General features: G+C 39.3%; 1 protein-coding gene across 1 annotated transcript; it reads left to right on the top strand.

Moving 5' to 3' along the window:
* Positions 1-5,856: 5,856 nt before the first annotated feature.
* prlra (prolactin receptor a) lies at positions 5,857-18,590 on the top strand. The gene is made up of 9 exons (XM_034896255.1): positions 5,857-6,121; positions 11,347-11,434; positions 11,697-11,829; positions 12,994-13,163; positions 14,809-14,975; positions 15,274-15,415; positions 15,936-16,032; positions 16,737-16,806; positions 16,944-18,590. Exons 2-9 carry the CDS (start codon positions 11,365-11,367, stop codon positions 18,012-18,014), a joined length of 1,920 nt encoding a protein of 639 aa, XP_034752146.1. The 5' UTR covers positions 5,857-6,121; positions 11,347-11,364; the 3' UTR covers positions 18,015-18,590.
* The last annotated feature ends 47 nt before the right edge of the window (positions 18,591-18,637 follow it).

Below are 18,637 nucleotides of genomic sequence, written 5' to 3'. Positions count from 1 at the left end.
GTGGTGCTGGTGTGTCTGTGTTTTTTTTCGGGGTGTGTGAGGCTGTGTCTCGTAAAGCAACTAAGTTTACCATTGTTAAGATTTTTTAGATTTTTTTTCTATTTAATATATAACATCACCATTTCCAGCTAACTAGTCTCAGGAAGGTGGTTACTCGCTCTCGCGTTTACCATTCAGTCCTGAGCGCGATCATGTCAGGGGCGGGGCTTGTGGAAAAACACAGCCAATCTGATCCGCATCACGAATTTAGGTCGATGAAGAGGCAAAAGTTTCGGGAGTCACCGTGAGAAAATTACATGAACTCTAATTTTTATTTAGATCAGCATTCATAACTTTAAATAAAAACAAGTGATATGCCAGTGAAAATAAGTATATTAACAATAGACTTAAAAAGCAAAGTTATACATGCATAGATTGCAGTAATAGCATAGATACCTCACTGGATAGCAGTGTAATCAATAAAAACAAAAACATCATCAACATGAATGATACAAACCTATCGTGACACATTAATGTGTTGGATGTTATTGTTGTTGTTACCAGGGTCGTGACCAAGATTTAGGGTTCGATTACCACATGTGCCAATATGTGAATCCCTAATGTGTGAATATAGTGTTTCATATGACATGATAACAATACAAAAACAAATAATGATTTCAGCCAATAAACCGAATATATGTACGTTTTTCATTGCGACTACTGTTACCTGTGTCCTCGTTGGTGTTGGTACTATACTGTTAGTAAGCTGTAGTTCGTGCCATGGCTGACATCAATACTATTCAGCTGCCCAACTATACAATGTTAGCAACTCGAAAATATTACTAGCCTATCACAATTTTCAAAGTAGGCTACACTATCATTTGTTTAGATGACAATGATTTATTCATAAACCATTTATTTACATTTAAAACATGATTTAATTCTTTTGATCAAGTGATCAGCTTTTGCCGTTGACATATGGTGATGTGCTTAAAGTAGCCTACCACGTGGTGTAGGCTACTTGGAGTTTTGACAATTGTTCAGTTTATTTCAGTAAATGTGCCAAATCGATTAAGAACTGTGTTACAACTCACTGATCCAGTATGTGACGAGTTCATATTCACAGTGGGTTCATTCGTTTACAAACTCTTTTATTTATATCTAGTTTTAGCCATGTTTAGGGTATAGGCCTATATTCATTCACAGCTCGCTAACACATCGAGAGACACGTGAATGTAATGTTGTTTGTTTCTTTAGTCACTTTTATGATCAACACTGGTCCTATACTGCCGCCTAGACTCTATAATGAAATTCTAGACTACATAAACACAGATTGCGTTCTCGGACCCGTTCACAAAGGGCGCCGCTAGATGTCACTACATAGCCGTGATCTCTTGATCGGTTGCACCCTTTTGGCCCTGAAACCTGACACCAGATGGCCCAGTGATTAAGAGAGCACATGTCAAAGACGCAAAGCGCAGTTGCACGCTTTGAAATGTTTTATTGAGGAAAAGGTGAGTTGGATCTCAGTCCTTCATCTCTGACTGCAGCTCGTGCTTTTCTACTTCTCTCTAGACCTTCTTTTGCACCAGCGCCAGCATCCAAACGCACGCAACCTGTCACACCCAAAACATCAACACACACACACACACCTCTGCGCACACGCAACTCGAACTCGTTTATTATGGGAGACTTGAAGTAAAAAGGGCAATACGTCTGTCTGTCTGTCAACCCTCGTTCAAATGATCACATTTGCCATGGCTATGTCACAGTACTTTGAAATCCTCATGAAGAGCAGATGGTCATATTACGTAACATTGTTGCTTCTAAGTAGAGCTAAAAAAGGGGAGGGCCGGTGATTTCCCAAGCCACCCTTAATACAATCACACACTTCGGGCGGAATCTTTCTGCTCACAAATAGCTGCGTTTAGACATAAATGAAAATATGAACCAAGGCTTGTCAATATGTCAGACAAAATGCTATGCTACAATATGACATCGTTTTTCTCTTTAAATAAAATATATTAGAGACAGGTTTTTTATTCACTCATCATTGACATCATACAACACACATCACTTTTTCAGACATGACGGCTTTTCACATGAAGAGGGCATGTAGGCCTACAGAAGACTTTGATTGCAGGGGTGGAATTTACTCAATTATTGTTATTAAGTACAAAGGTAATTTAATCCATTTAATTTAATTTTAATTAAAGGTAATTTTTTTTGACTATTTCCCTTTCATGCAACTTTATAGGCCTACCTCTACTCCACTGCAATTCAGCGGAAAATATCGTACTTCTTTTCAGGTAAGATTTTACACACAAAACACATAGCCTACTGATCTTACTGTATAACATATATGTACATTTTTATTGTCTACGGTGTATATATACATATGTAAAAATGTATGTTTTTGTGGTTGACAAAAATATATAGGAAATTATAAAGAATATAATACTCAAGATGTAAGGTCTAGTTATGATGCCATTCATGATGATTATTATACAGTAGTGGAAAAGGGGTAGGATTAAATAAGCTTCTGCTTTTTCCTATCATTTTTCGGACATGTTATATTTATATTTTGTTTTTATGTATTGTTTTACATGTCCAAATAAAGCATTAATTCATAATTCATTACAGGTAGTACTCTGTAGCTCCATCTGAACCAGCTACAACAATAACATCCTATTTACACATCAATGCATCAATAATGTAATGATTCTCCAATAATATGATATCTGACAACAGCCAACCAACAGCCAGTACTTTTACTCTTGGTATTTTATCTTACTTAAAATGTTATCATTATTTTTAGTAAAGGATTTGAATACTTCCTCCACCACTGACCATCATTATACTGAATACAATTCTTTTTTTTCTTCAGTTTTTTCTTCACATAATTTAACTTGAAGATAGATATTCCACAGTCACCCCTTTCCAGGAATTATTTCACATTAATGCTTGTGTGTGTGTGTGTGTGTGTGTGTGTGTGTGTGTGTGTGTGTGTGTGTGCGCGCGCATGTGTGTGTGTGTAAGAAAAGGAAGTTCGGTTCAGGAGACAATGATCGGATATGAAACAGATCCCTAAAGATCCCTTAAAGGAATAGTTCTCTGTCTCCTCCTGTATTCTCCCACATGTTTTCCTTGTGCACTTCGAAATTCATTCACCTTTGTGATTTTCTAACAGCTGCTATTTGCAGCCTGCATGTTGTCTACCTGCACAGAGACCTTGTGTTTCTAAGAATCACAGGAGTTATCCACACATAATTTTTCCATACTGGTTTTAGGTCCTATTTAAGGTTAAGACAGCTCCCAAGCCAAATATACCTTTTGCTATTTTGACAGCAATACACAAACCAGGTACCCGGATAGCTCAGTTGGTAGCGCAGGCGCCCATATATATACTGTAGAGGTTTACTCCTCAATGGAGCGGGCCCGGGTTCGACTCTGACCTGCCGCCCTTTTCTGCATTTAATTCCCCCTCTCTCTCCCCTTTCATGTCTTCAGCTGAAGAAAAGAATCTTTGAAAAAATAATAGACTGAGACATTACATTCTGTTCTGTGCTAACATCATGGTCATGGTTACGTCCATGAAGTACATCCATATCCTCTCAAATATGGATGTGCTTTTTATTTTAAAGGATTTGTGTTCCTGTCATATCAACAGTTTAAGTAAAGATAAACTATTCCTCTCTCTCTCACACACACACACACACACACACACGCGCACACACACACACACACACACACACACACACAACACATCAATGCATAATTAAGAGAGTGACTTGGGAACAGAACATGGGAGGGTAGGGGGAGACAGATAAAGATGACATGTGGGAGACCTTGCTATGTTTACAGTTCCTAGTAAGAGGAACAAGTGAGGAGAGAGGGTACACACTGTTTTATAAGGTCACTGCGTTCTGATGGTCACAACATGGTTTACAATATTTGTTCATACGTAGGTAGAGTGAGTAAAAATCACTATGGTAGCAAGTTTATTTATATAGCCCATCTCACAAACACCAGTCACAAAGTGATCCACATTCAAAGAAATAAATCAAAGATAAAACACCACATAAAATGTACAAAATAAATACCCAAGTTTTAAAATACATGCTACCTAACGTTAACCCTAAAAGTAACAAGAAGCCAGTGCAGAGAGATTCAACAAGGTGTAATATGTGACCATCTGTTGGATCGTTATAAAAGCCTAGCAGCAGCATTTAGGCCAGTCTGTAAAGGGTATAAGAAAGATCTATTACGTAAAAGCATGTGTAAGCATTTCCATTTAATGTGGGGACACAGCAGACCTACATTTGGCTATGGATTAGAATATGGTGGTCAACAGTATTAAATGCGGTGTTAGTGTCCAAGAAAACCAAGACTGAACAGTCTCCAGCATCAGCAGCCATTAAAACATCATTTAAGACCAAATTGCAATTTATCAAACGCTCTGTGCAGTTTCAATATTTGAACAAGTTACTTATTTTTAACAACCTTTTTGAAAAAATTGAAAAGAAGGTGGGATTGAAACCAGACCTGTTGTTCTCTGGCAAGGAGGGGTCCAGGTTGTTTCTTTAACAGAAGATGACCATGGCCTGCTTTGCTTAGTGAGATAACTGGGGACACACCCTGATAAAAGAGAGTGGTTTATAATATTGATCATGGATGGACCGATGAAGGTAAAGACCTTTAAAAACAGAGGTTAGTAGGACATCTAGTGGGTTCAACAAAGGTGTCATTTGTTTTGGCGAGGGTTCAATATAATCTATGGAAACAGTGCAAAAAGAGTTTGAAATGGATGGATTTTTGTGATCCGGTAGAGAGTGGACTGGACAAGGGGGAGATGTTTGCCTTAACAATTGTAACCTTATTTATAAAATAATTTCTTTGGACTACTTGGTAGGTCAGGACTGCTAGGAGAGACAATATATTTTACAGTGTCAAAAACCACGTCTTGCTGAAGCTATTAGATTACATAATCAGGAGGATCCCAGAGCCTTCACCATGATACAAATGGTACCCATAAATTATCTGTGTACTTTGAGCTTGGTGGCAAAGACTGAATAGTTTTGTTTATCCACAGGGATAGATTTTTGGAGGGGATCTTACAAAGTATAAGTGGAGCTACTTTATCAAGCACAGAGGCGCAGTGATTGTTAAATGATTGGACTACAGTGTCCTGATTTCCATCATTTGATTGCTGTCAAACTTGTAGTAAAATAGCCTCGTTTATGAAATGGGTCGGTCTCATATGGCGAAAGGTTGAGACTCCAATGTTAAGCACATGGCAAATAAAATATATTTGTAGTCACTGATACATCAATCCTTACCAAAAAAAATCCAGTATCTACAATATGTGTAAAAACAAGGTTTGTGGGCATACTTGCTGTATATACCATGTGTATATACATGGTACATACATGGCATTACATGTAGTGTGCCATGTATTCCCTGGCATACTACCAGCGAGTTCTCTGATGGTATAACAGATTGTGAGGTAATGGGTTAACATTTTGGAAAGATAGGCTTCTTTGGAGTAGAAGTAGGTTTCCCTCTCTGTGTTGGCACTCACGAGGACATTGCATTCACTGTCACTTAAATCCTGGAGAGATAGGCCTTCCTTCACCACAGCCACTAGCTCACACAATCCCTGAACATAATGAACAATGAACACACATTGAAATGGAATAGGCCTAATATAAAATAAATTGACTAGACACACAAGACAAATCAATCTGAATGACAGGCTGTTACATTGAACACATTTAAGCTCCCAAATGAATTTCCCACTCCTTTTCAACTGTCACTCCTTTGAAAAACCTTTGCTGAATGTCACACACATCAGTTGGTCCCTCCTGTGTGGCAACCACAGACTGAACGGTGGCCACCAAAGCCGGGGGCAGGGTTTACACTGTGCCCCGCCTCCTCGGGATCACTGAGACAGGCACGCATAGTGGATGTCGCGGTTCCTCCGCTGAGTCGCTGGCAGGACGGCTGGTGTTCAAACGTAGGCTACTGTATGTATCAGCTATCCCGTAAATCAGTTAACAAGGTCCGCTTTCCTGGGAACCGGCAGAGGAGTCACCACGGCTAAAGCACCGAGGGAGAGGCTTAAAACTCCTCTCAGCTGCCGGTAAGATACAGCCCACATTTATCTTTAGTATTAACATCAGGACCGAGTGAACACAGAGGCGCGGAGCACGTAGTTTACTGCTTCTCATTGGTGGGCAGTTACAGATGATGGACCCCCCATCAGGATCATGTTTGTAGCCTACCAACCATGTTGCCTTTAAAACAGTAATTTAAATATTGAAATATTATCATTTGGACATTACATATTATGTTAGGGAGTCCTTATCTGTTCATTGTTGTTGTAAGTTGCTTAGAAGCACAGGTAACGTTAATGAAGGGCCACATTGCTGTATCATTTAAAAGAAGATTAAACGTGTTGTTTGATGCTTGTTGTTACACATGAAGTGCAGTTATGTTAAAGTGTGTTTATTATCAATTGAGATAGAGATGAAAAATCATTGTAAGTTTTTGGATGGATATATCTTCTTACCCTTACTCTATATAGCCTAAGTTGTCAGATAATGTGAGACATCATACAAGTTTTCACGTAGCCAAATTAAATCTTTCGAACTTGCACAAAGTTGCTTATTTCTAAAACTGTACCGCATAAAATTAATTTAGAGGGAAATGCCAAAAAAATGGGAAGTTTAGTCACAAATTAAAATAACCTTACTATGTCAGTTTACACCTATGGAATAAGACATATTCCCTGGTTGACAGCTGACTGATTGGCAGGTCATTTCCTTCAGCCTAGGAGGATGATGATGCTGGTGTGTCAGCCACATAATAGGATTTCTATTCTCTCAATCTGATCCTCCTCAGGTCAGGAAGAGGTGAAAGAGGGTATTGGCTATTATAGCATCACATTGATCAGCTCAATAGCTGCCTGCAGCTTACTGACTCTTTCCACTGCTTTTCAATGGCCTTTCTACAGTCAGTGTTGCATGTTAACTGCGCTGTCATTAGTAGGTCACAGCATGATTGAAGCATAAAATCCATCTAGGATTCTTTTTTTAATCAGCACAGTGGTTGTGCCTTTATTTTCAAATGCTTCCACACAAATTGTAACAACTTCTTTGACATTTAAAGGGTATAATTCTGAGATCAGTTTGATCAGTTCTCCAGATCAGAAAGGCACCGCTGGTTTGGGCCTTTTGTTTTGTGAAAAGTGCTAGTGTAATATTACAGAACATGTACTGTAATGTGAGTATTCTCTGTACAGGTGAGCTAACTTTATCTTATTATTTAAAATGTACTGGTTGGTGCTGTTGTAGCTGTGACACAGAGAATAATGGGCATCATAAGTGGTGACTCACCCTTTTCACAACCTTATGTTCTTTTGTGAGGCAATTACTTACTAATGCATCCTGCAATTTTTTGTAATTAAACCACTAAAGAAGTGTTCAATCTTCCCTCTCATGTGTAAATACACAGCCTGGCTATCTCACTCAGTGTTTCTATTTGTCAAGGACAGACCAGATGGGGCTGAGTTGGGATTTAATTAAGCCCACCATCAGTAAAGCACATGCCTGCAGCTGCAATTATCTCCTAGCAGAGCCACCTACAGTCAAATCTATCCCTCACACTCCAGCTGTCTCAGAAGAAATCAGATGATCAATGAATTCACCTTTAAACACAGGCACTCTGCTAATGTGTGGAACTGTAGTGGTCCACTGTACAGTTGTTACACTTACTAATCTACCTCTTAACATCAAGGCTGCGTCTGGTGTCCTTGAAGTTTTTTTAATGGTTTACTGTAGTTGACATAAATGTGCTCTGGGGGCCGTTTATTCATTTATGCAGACGCACGTGGCTGTTTGAGTGAGTAAGCACCACCATACGTCTGTGTACCTGCATATGTTTTTGAATGCAGATTGTGTGTCACATTGTTGTACCTTGAGCGTAGTGTAGCTCTTTGTATTTTCTAACTCTCACTTTACAGTGAATGTGCAAAAGGAAATGGCATTTTACAGAGCAAAACATAGAAAGTTACGCGTGTCAGAGAACTATACCCCAACATATCTATTGGTTTTACACTAGGGTATTATGCTTGTGTACGTCTACAGTATCCACCAGTAGTATGACTAAATCTTTGTCGTGAGGTGACAATTGATTTATAGAAAAGTCATTAAAATCAAGTTTTCATTCCCTTAAAATTGATTAAGCAACGTCAAGTTAGACATCTTGTCTTCTGTTGCATTCTGCCCGTTAAAACCTTTCTGAGAAGAAGCAAAAGTTCCTAGTTCCTAGTTTCAGTTGATGATCAAACCGGTTATTTTACAGTACCAAGAAGTGTTTTGTCTGCTCTGGAGGAGCACAGGTCAACATTTTATGAAAGCAGTTTGAGTGATTCCTCTTATCTGTTTTACATATCCCTTAAATCCATGCCAGATTTACAAACTGTAATGTACACTATCTATGTTTTACATTTTTCTTCTATCCATGGCTAAATTTTCAAATTGTAACATACACTATGTATATTTTCTGTTATGAGGGCAGATACTTAAGTAGCTGTTGCAACAACGAACCACATTTCTATCATGCCAAACCTGTTGATCTACTATCTGTGAATTCACTGTGGAGCAACAGTTGCTGTAGATCTGAAGTCACTATATTGTCTATATACTGAAGCTTGCATTTATGATAGCTATAGCAGAGTGGTTATGCTCTGAGGAAAAGGAGGCCCATTTGCTTATTTTATGTGCACTCCATGTACACATTTATTTAATATAAAACTAAAATATGTGGCTGTGCAGTTAATCATTAAGAATGTTTTGTGTATTACTGTTCCAAGAATCAGGACTGCTATTCATCTTCTGTGATGCTCAGCTGTGTCTATCGGTGCATGAAAAGGAACATTCCTTTATTAATCACCTTTGCAATGGTTGGCTGTTGTGCTACCATGCCCCAAGGGATCCTCTTGCTTCACTGCACACATTTTTACCTCAACATGTCATTTGACCTATACTCTTCTCACCTTTTGATATTGAGAGGCAGCGGATCAACACAAATCATAAATTATTCATAGTCTCACCATTACCTGACTGAGTTATTTCTGATTTTTATAGATGTAGTTTAAATGTAGTTAATTTATAGATCAAGCAGGTATATCTCTCGGTATAATTCACCCAAAGCCTGTGCTCTAAGATATGAGATATTTAACATAATTAGCTTAAATGTTGGTCACTTCTATATCATTTTCTCAAGTGTACTGTATATCTGTCATTTTAACCGTTCTACCTGACTGCAAACCACGTTAAACCATATGTACAACTATGGAGTAGCGAGCAGTTAAATGTTAGTTGGCATTCTATGATGGCCATTAAGGTGGAGGGATATACATTATGTAGTTAACAAATAAGACGAGGGGCTCCTGAAGTAAAACTGAGAAATGTCTAGACCATTATTATTTGTTACAGGGAACAAGATTCTTACTGTTGGCCAACACTTTCCTAGCTTAGCAGCTTATTCATTTTGGGCCCCTGATTACGTAAAAAGGCTATATACAGCAGGTGGATAATCCTTGACCTTAATGCCAATTATCAGATCATGGTGAGGTTATGGAAATTAAGGCAGCAAAAAGAAGAGTTGGTAAAAGTCAGTTAACGGAAGTCTTTGTGTTGCCAAGGTTGTGTAACGTCCTCAAAACAAGCTGCCTGCAAAGCTTTGTAATGCTTTGAACACATCCTAACCGGTGAGAAATCTCAGGTGCCATGCCAATGTTTGTCAGGTAGGTGGGACAGTGCAAGTACACAGATGCGGGCGGGGCATGGCACACTTGAAAAGCTCCTAATTAAACTAACAATGTTGAAAGACTTTTTCTGAAGCAACAGTGAATTCTCACTGGCTAAAAAATACAGACACATACTAGTCTCTGAGTGGATATGTCCATATCCATATCCATTTCCAGTGCCTTCAGACTTTTATTTGCATGATTGCTTTGCCATGTTTGGCTAAATGTTTTGATAGCCTAATGTTTTGAGGGTGTTTATAGAGGGGAGTCATTTGCATATAATAGCATTTATTAGACTTTATTTCATTTAAGAACATTCCGCCAAAACATACAGAGATAGAGAGTACACAAAATCTCCATGTATGCATCCAGAGGCAGATTTTTCAGGGCTGCCATTACAGAGGGGACAAAACCCTTGCTGAAGCTAGCTCTTATCCATTAAAGTGTTTTTTATGTCAGACAATAATGTAGTAATGTGAAGTGCTGATTGAGAGGGTGATCGGTGTCATTTGCCTTTGTGTGTGCTATGCGTGTGAGGTTTATATCTGATGGACTGGGTCTGGGCAGGCAGTTGATTTTGGAGGTAGTATGTATAGGAATGTAAACATGCATCTTGGTACTTTGGCTTTTTTCCAGGCCTTTAATGGAGTAGAGGAAGTCAAGAGATCTCCCTAATCAATAAATCAAATCCTCAACAGACCTCAACAATTCGTCATCAATAATCAGAAGAAAGGGAGAGAGCATGTGAGATATAAAGTGCAACGTCAGTTCCAGCATCTATTTACATCAGTAACAGGGGGTTCAGTGATAGCTCAAACGTCTGCACATGGCTAGGAAATTGCAGATTTCCAAGTCATGTGAATGGGAATCAAACAAACCCGCCTCTCGCTGTGTGTGTCTCTGTCGTTGAGGCAAAAGCCTGAACTGAGGTTATGCAATCAGTCACGCTGCATGTGCCAGCTGGTAGAGGTAGACAGAAACGGAGATGATGTTTTTTTTTAATCCTGAGTGAAACGGCATACATTCACTGTAGAAGATTTTCTAACACCTCACTCTACAGTACGAGATTTTGTGTCAGTTGATTATAATTATCATGTCTGTTGAAGGCATGGATATTTTGTAAGTCAAGTTTAAAGACAAGATTCAGTAATGTTCTCAAACAAATTGCTTTTGTAATTATATTTTGTATCACTGCTGAAAAGCCTATATTATCTCTGCATTATTGTATCCAGTATTCTAAATGGTTCACTTGTGGATAATAGTCTTTTATCTTATCTCTTCCTAATTATGTCTTCAAGGGCTGTAAATTATTTTCAGTATTGCATGCATGATTTTACCCTCAAGCAGGGTGTGTGACAATAACAAAACATCTCAGCTACAGCAGGCGGTTTTCCTTTGACATGCAAGCAAGTTGTGACTCAATACAAGAATACCGGTATGCAGTTCTGCTATTGTGACAGACAGCATCAAACATTGTGGGTTACGTGATCTGTAAACAGCACAGATCAGACAATTCCCCACACCCACCTGTCTTTTGTTTATTTTTTCAACAGCCAAGGCTTTGTGGTGCCATGATGAAGAAAGTCGTGGAAGTCATCCTGCTGTTGTTGCTGTTCTTCACGCCACATACAATGGGAAAACGTAAGTGTTTGGATCGAGCCCGACTTGAAACGCAGTCTCAGTAGCTTGAGAACTGACACAGGAAACAGGAGCCACAGCTCTACAATTAACAGGTGCTAAGTAATAGTGTTGTTTATCTGTGATCTGATACTGATATTTGATATTTTTGTGGCATATTACGCATCATTGCCAATGCCACTTCTATTTTCGGAACATAATACACATTGTTAGGAATATTATCTAGTATTTGCTTTTATATCCTCTTTTTCCTGTCTGTCTTAAGGCTACAGCCCGCCAGAGAAGCCCACTCTGACCAGATGCCGTTCTCCCGAAAAAGAGACCTTCACTTGCTGGTGGGAGCCAGGCTCTGATGGGGGACTGCCCACTACCTACGCCCTGTACTATCGCAAAGAAAGGTGAGTGGCTACCAGTTTCTGTCATGGTTGTGTATGTTTCAGTTTCCTGTTTTATTTTGTAGTCTGTTTTTCTCCCTTGTCATGTCTTGATTTACTTCCTGCCTTGCATTTTCCAGCCTGTTCCTGAGCCCTGTGTGTGTGTGTGTGTGTGTGTGTGTGTGTGTGTGTGGCTGTGTGTGTGTGTGTGTGTATGTGTGTGTGTGTGTGTGCGCGTGTGCGTGTGCGTGTGTATGTGTGTGAGATTTTTCCAAGCACATTTGTCTTGGGCGGTGCTAAGCTCAGGTCGCAGCAACATTGGTCTCGGGATGGAACTTGTTTTGGTGGAACATTTGCACCCTGCAAATGAAAGCGCCACTTACAATATTAAATTAGGTTAACTACTCACACAATCTAGTAATATGAGCTATTTAAATTAGCCGGATACATGGTTAAATCCCCGTCATCGATCCCAAAACGTCCCAGTTAGAGAATAAATGCTGTAAACGTATTCTTTGTAAATCTTTACAATCATTCACCAAAAGAACCAAGTGCCTAAAGTTTTCTAAAGTTTCTTCAAAACTTGCTATTTTCAACAAATAGCTTGCTCGCTCAAAGTTTGTTGTTTCCCAAAGCCAACAGAGTTTTTCAAGGTGAGAAATATCCGGCGGAAGATCCGGCGGAGACAGATTTTCTCCGCCGATTAATCAGGACATGAATTGTTGTCCAGACTACATCAACATAGAAGAATAATCAAGATGTCAGTATGGCCATTGCAGTAAACCTTATTGGACATCTTCTCAAGGCCAGCGCAGTTGTCAGTGCGCAGCCTACCTGGTGGTTGGGGGCCTAACTGCTCCTCTGACCAATTTGCACCGGTTGCTGCTACAGCAAGTCTACTGGGACTCAGCTGAGTTATTTTGGATGTCCTTTTGAGGAGAAAACATCCTAAAGAGGAGGCAAATCCGTGGCGGGAAAGACGGTTATGTAGGATCTTCTGACTGTGAACTAAAAAAAGAAGATACAAACCCAATAATACACAGGGTGCATGTGTAATAGGACAGCATAAACACACAGTTTTAGGAAATGTAACATGAATAATTCATGCTGTTCTTTGGAAATGTAATAGTACAGTACAGTAGAAATGTACAAATGCAATGACATGCTGTTCCCCTGCCTCTCTTGTAGCTCGGATAGAGTGTACGAGTGTCCCGACTACCACACAGCTGGAGAGAACTCCTGCTTCTTTAACAAGAACGACACGTCCATCTGGGTCAACTACAACATCACTGTGGTGGCCACCAACGCACTGGGCAGTGCCTTCTCCGACCCCGTGGATGTAGATGTAGTGTACATTGGTAAGGAAATGTGTATTTTTGGGTCATATTTGCTCTTGTTGTTATATTCGAGGCACAATTTCCCCATGAGGATTAAAAATGTGTACTTTAACACACACGCACACAGCTGCTCAATGGCACACTGGGTCACAGTGGGTCTAATACTCTCTAAGTTTACTAACCCTCCCTCCAGCTGTAACTTTGCACTAAAGGTCACCATTTGAAAGCAGTAAAATTTTAAAAATATTTAGTCAGCCTGCTGAACAAATGTTGATATTGATCAAAACAAATAAGAGAATTTAAGAGGCGTGAAGAAGACATCTTTTGATATTCTATATTTGAACCAAAAACTAACTCACCCCGGTAACAAATATTACTATCCCAAGGCTATTTAGCTTTTCCTTTATGCCACAGACATCCATTCTTGTTCAAAAACTATCAAAAACACATCAAAGTGCCAGACTGTTGCACTGACATGTTGCATGTGTAGTTTATTTTGAGTCAATCCCACATACACCTACCTGCTGCCGGAAATATCAAATATAAAGGATTCCATGGCTAAATAATCCCCAAACAACTTTATTATTTTCTCCTCTTTGAGTGATGTTTTTTAAGATCTAAAGATCTCCTGTTATTATATAGTATATACACTACCGGTCAAAAGTGTTTGGGGTCACTTAGAAATTTCCATTACACTCCATTATAGACAGAATACCAGCTAAAATCAGTTGCATTGTTTGTTTGTTTTTAACCAGGGCAGCAATTTTCAGATTACATTATGTGCTTACATAATTGCAAAAGGGTTCTCCAGTGTTTGATCAGCTTTAGAATGTGCCTTTGGAACATTGGATGAACGATGGCTGATAACGGGCAATGTCGATATTGCATGAGAGATGAAGTAACGGCTGGTTTTGGTATTTTCATGTGATTTGTTGACAACAAGAAACATGTAGAAAAGTTCCAACCTTTGTCTTTCATCTGGCATCTGATTGAGTATATAAATACTGGACAGCTCTACTTATTGAATGCAAGATGGAATTAGTCCCATCTTGTCATGTTACTGAATTCAAAAGTTGCTCATGAAAAATTCAACAGGGAGTGTAAAGACTAATGTATCTTCCTTGCCCTTGAGGCTTAGATATTCCTCTTCCTCTTCCTCCACTGCACTGACTGGATTTGGTTATTAGTCATATGCTTCCTTTGTCCTACCTTACAATTGTCAACTATGTTTCAAGAGGATTTCTTAACTAAGATAACTTAAAGCCTAAACAATGACAATTATCTCAACCACTTAGCCACAAAATGCCTGCTGAGCTATCTCTGGCTCATTTACAGTTACTTTGCTTTTGATTACTAAGCACTCTCACTGTCAGAATAACAAATAAATAAAGTGAAATACTTATCTTATATCTGGAAAGTCACTCTTTAAGTACAATTACCTCAGTTAGAGGTGTGCAACGGTGTATTTTTACATAGAGGAAGAGACATGGACTATCTAGAATTGAGAACACTAGAAACGTCTTACACACTTACAGTTGGCTTGTATTATGTGTGGTTAGCTGTGGTATGAACATTATTACATTATTTTTCTCTTCCTCCCGCTCAGTGACACCTACACTAAACACACCGTTACTGATTCCCATTGTCTCTCTCTCTCCCTCTCCAGTCAAGCCTAATCCTCCAGAGAAGCAAACAGTGACCGTAATGGAGGACAAGGGCTGGCCCTTCCTCCGGGTGTCATGGGAACCGCCACAAAAAGCTGACACACGGTCAGGTTGGATCACTCTCATCTACGAGCTCCGCGTCAGGTTGGAGGAGGACAATTACTGGGAGGTATTTAACTCGTTAGCTGTCCAAGGGAGTGGTCAAGTGATTAAAATGTTCTACCACCATGTTAGTGAACTACTCGTGAGATACATTTTAACCTGACCTTCACATCTTTGTGGATATTGACAGTATGATACATTTTCACAAGGGATGTTTCTGATTGATATCCTCCCAAAAACAAATTCATTCATCTTTTTTTTGATTATTCCTTACAACTTTTACAATCTATGTTAACAACATCAAAGACTGATCGGGCTATGCATAACTCCTCACATTGTGTCAATTGTGTGTGTTGTATTTCCAGATGCACCATGCAGGCCATCAGAAGACGTTTAACATCTTTAGCCTGCGGTCAGGTGGTAAATACCTTGTTGAGGTGCGCTGTAAGCCCGATCATGGATTTTGGAGTGAATGGAGTTCTACTTCCTACGTCAAAGTTCCTGACTGTAAGACTTCTGCCAACAATCATCTACACTTTGCTGTATATATAAATATACATACTGTGTAGTTTTAAAAAAAGATACAATGCACTTTGTTTGCTTTCATGCTGAGAGTTAGATGATAACATGTGATCTACAAGGTCTATGCGACTCTCATAACTGTCTGTGTATAAAGCTACAGCCAGGAGACAGTTAGCCTATCTTAGCATAAAGACTGATAACAGCTAGTCTGGCTCTGTCTAAAGTTTTCCCTGTCTTCATGCTATGCTAAGCTACAATATAAGCTAACCATATCCAGCCTGAAATCCTGATCTATATTTCTATATAACATAACTATATTTCTAGCAAGAAATCCAATAAGCGTATTTCCCCCAAAATGTCAATCATGACTCTGACTAATTATAATTGGACAGAAGCAGGATGGTTATTTAATTATGCATTGAACTAATTCAATATCCTATAATTTATATAACCATAGCAATAAATAGATAACAGGACACTAACATTGTTGGGTTGTGTCTTACAGATTTCCATCGAGAGAAATCAGTGTGGATCCTCATTACAATCTTTGCTGCTTTCATCTTCCTCATCCTCACATGGTTGCTTCACATGAACAGCCGCAGGTAAAACAATAACCATGCATTTATGATGCAGTGTATTTGGTTAAATGTTATTTTTTATTATAATATGAATATATGTTATATGCTACAGAGGCCCGGAGCAGATGTTTAAATCAAGTTCACAACATATATATCTTAAGATACCTTTTATTTTCCTTGTGATGGTAACTAAACTATCGCATTAAAGGTGCATATAATTGTTTATTTATGCACATTAAAGCTAATTATTAGTTAATGCTTTGTTGTAGAACTACAACACAGAATCTCAATTATTAATTAGGAGGAGATAGTGTGACTACAAGTTTTTTTACAGTGCATAAATGAAATTCAAGTTTTTACTTAAAGAAACCAATGTTATTTTAAAATTCTAAAGCCATTATTTAATAGCTATTACAAAATAGTTAAATGTTATTGCCATTTGATACAGTTACTATTATTTGCATATCATTCTTATTGATGGAAACTAAACTATTATTTTGTCGTTGCAAGATAATGAAAGACATACACAACAGTTTAATATCTTGAGATAATGTGATACATAAGTTGTGATTATAAAATAAAAGGGCTTAATTAACCGCTGATACTCTTGGCTTCAATATTGTACGGCAAGATAAGATTGTTATTGTCATCTCATACTTATTGATTGTTCCTCTGCTGCTCACAAGCTCTGACGTAGATTTCTTGTTTTTTTTTTTCCATGTGTGAAGTCTAAAGAATTGTATTCTGCCACCAGTCCCTGGTCCTAAAATCAAAGGATTTGATAAGCAGCTTCTCAAGGTAAAGCAGCTATAAATGGAACAAGGGTTAGATTTTTAAAAAAAAAACTGCAAATAATAATTTATAAATAGGAAAAAGGACGTATGACTGTTGTATCACTACTTTTCTGTAACAGAATTTTTTCTTTTTGTGTGTAGAATGGCAAGTCTGACGAGATCTTCAGTGCACTGATGGTGTCTAATTTCCCTCCAACCACATCATCCAACTATGAGGACTTGCTGGTGGAGTACTTAGAGGTGTATGTTCCCGTGGAGCAGGAGCTGATGCAGGAGGAAAGCAAAGATCTACATGGTGGTTGCCTCAAATGTGAGCGCTCCACATCTGACAGCGACTCTGGCCGGGGCAGCTGTGATAGCCACACTCTGCTTATGGATAAGTGTGGGGAGGCAAAAGAAGAAGGGAGGCATACAGATAGGGAAAGCAGTCGAATGCTGACAGAGGCACATAGGCACCAGAAGGGCTGGGAGCAAGACACGTTGACCTACGCTCATGGAGACATGATTAGCCCTGACATGTCCAACGGAAGGGTGAAGACCTGGCCCTCTGTGTTTTCTCCACTGCCCCAGTACAGCTCAAACCCCCTGGACAAACAAGGCTCACTTGAGATGGCCAAACAGCATTGCTTCTCCACATCCTCCTGCATCGCCCAGCCTGGCCATGCCACCAAGGAGGCTCCTGGACAGAGCAACTGGGACTTTTGCTTGGGCAACAAGCAACCTCATGTGCTTCATCCCCAGACACAGGTCGGCCAGCAACTCCAGGCCCACAGCGAAATGAACATTTCCAACATTGAGCGCCAACAGGCACCTGCTGGTCTGCAGTCGCCCGCTCTCCGGTCCACCGACTACGTTGAAGTCCAGAGGATTAACGAAGAGGATTTGGTGCTTCTCCAGCCTGTTGTGTCAGGCTGTGGCCGTAATGAAGGTTACCCCCAGATGCCTAACGGGAAAGACTACAGCAAGGTGAAGGGGGTGGACAGTGGCAATGTGCTGTTGCTTCAGACAGAGGCGATGGAAGAAGACTGGTGCCCTGGTGTGGACCAGGAGATTAATGGAGTGACAGGAAACTGCTACACATCGTCCACAGTTAGCACTACTCATAAGCCTACAGCCTGCATTCACACCGCCATGCCGGTTCAGGGCGACACGGCCCTGGCGATGAATGGTTATGTTGACACTGCCCCCATGTGCACACTGCCCACCTGCTAACTGCCACCTGCTAACTCAACAGGCAGGTGTGGGACATTGCGAGACCTGTTTTAGGTTGAGACTGAACACTAACAAAACACACTAACGCTGGAGGATTAAAAACAATATACTGCTGTTAACTTTATTTATTTACCATTTTTTCCTGATGTAAGAGACGTCTTTTCTCTAATTATGCTGCAAAATTTGATTGAATGATCTGAATAATAATCGTCATTCAACTTCAAAAGGAATATGATTGATTGTATAAATGATGTGTTACTAATGCTGCCATTATGATTAATAATATGTCTTTATTTGTCATAAATATTTTTCTCCTCACAGGCATGTTTCATGAACTTTTGTAATGTCTTTTATCAGATATATTGATCTGAATTGGTGTAATTTGGGTATCTGTTAAAATGAGTTGTGTAAATCCCAGTTGCAGAAAGCTTAAGTAGGCTTTACAATGTTTTTGTTTTGTTTCAATTTTGTATGTGCTTATTTTATCTGCTTCCTGTAGAAGATTGGGCTACTGCAGCGCCCACTACTGGTCAGAGTGAACCACATGAAATAAAAAACATTATTTTACCTTTTTAACAATCTCTGATAAAATATATTTTATAAGTTTCCTTTCAACTTCTTGT

This window comes from Etheostoma cragini, chromosome 16 (assembly GCF_013103735.1).
Source record: "Etheostoma cragini isolate CJK2018 chromosome 16, CSU_Ecrag_1.0, whole genome shotgun sequence".
Taxonomy (NCBI): domain Eukaryota; kingdom Metazoa; phylum Chordata; class Actinopteri; order Perciformes; family Percidae; genus Etheostoma; species Etheostoma cragini.
This window is presented reverse-complemented; position numbering and strand designations above follow the sequence as displayed.

Bases quoted from the DNA above. Each gene is read 5' to 3' on its own strand.
- prlra (XM_034896255.1), top strand. From the start codon at position 11,365: ATGATGAAGAAAGTCGTGGAAGTCATCCTGCTGTTGTTGCTGTTCTTC. The intron at 11,830-12,993 runs GTGAGTGGCTAC...CCTCTCTTGTAG, and splicing joins CTGTACTATCGCAAAGAAAG to CTCGGATAGAGTGTACGAGT. The intron at 16,807-16,943 runs GTAAAGCAGCTA...TTTTGTGTGTAG, and splicing joins TTGATAAGCAGCTTCTCAAG to AATGGCAAGTCTGACGAGAT.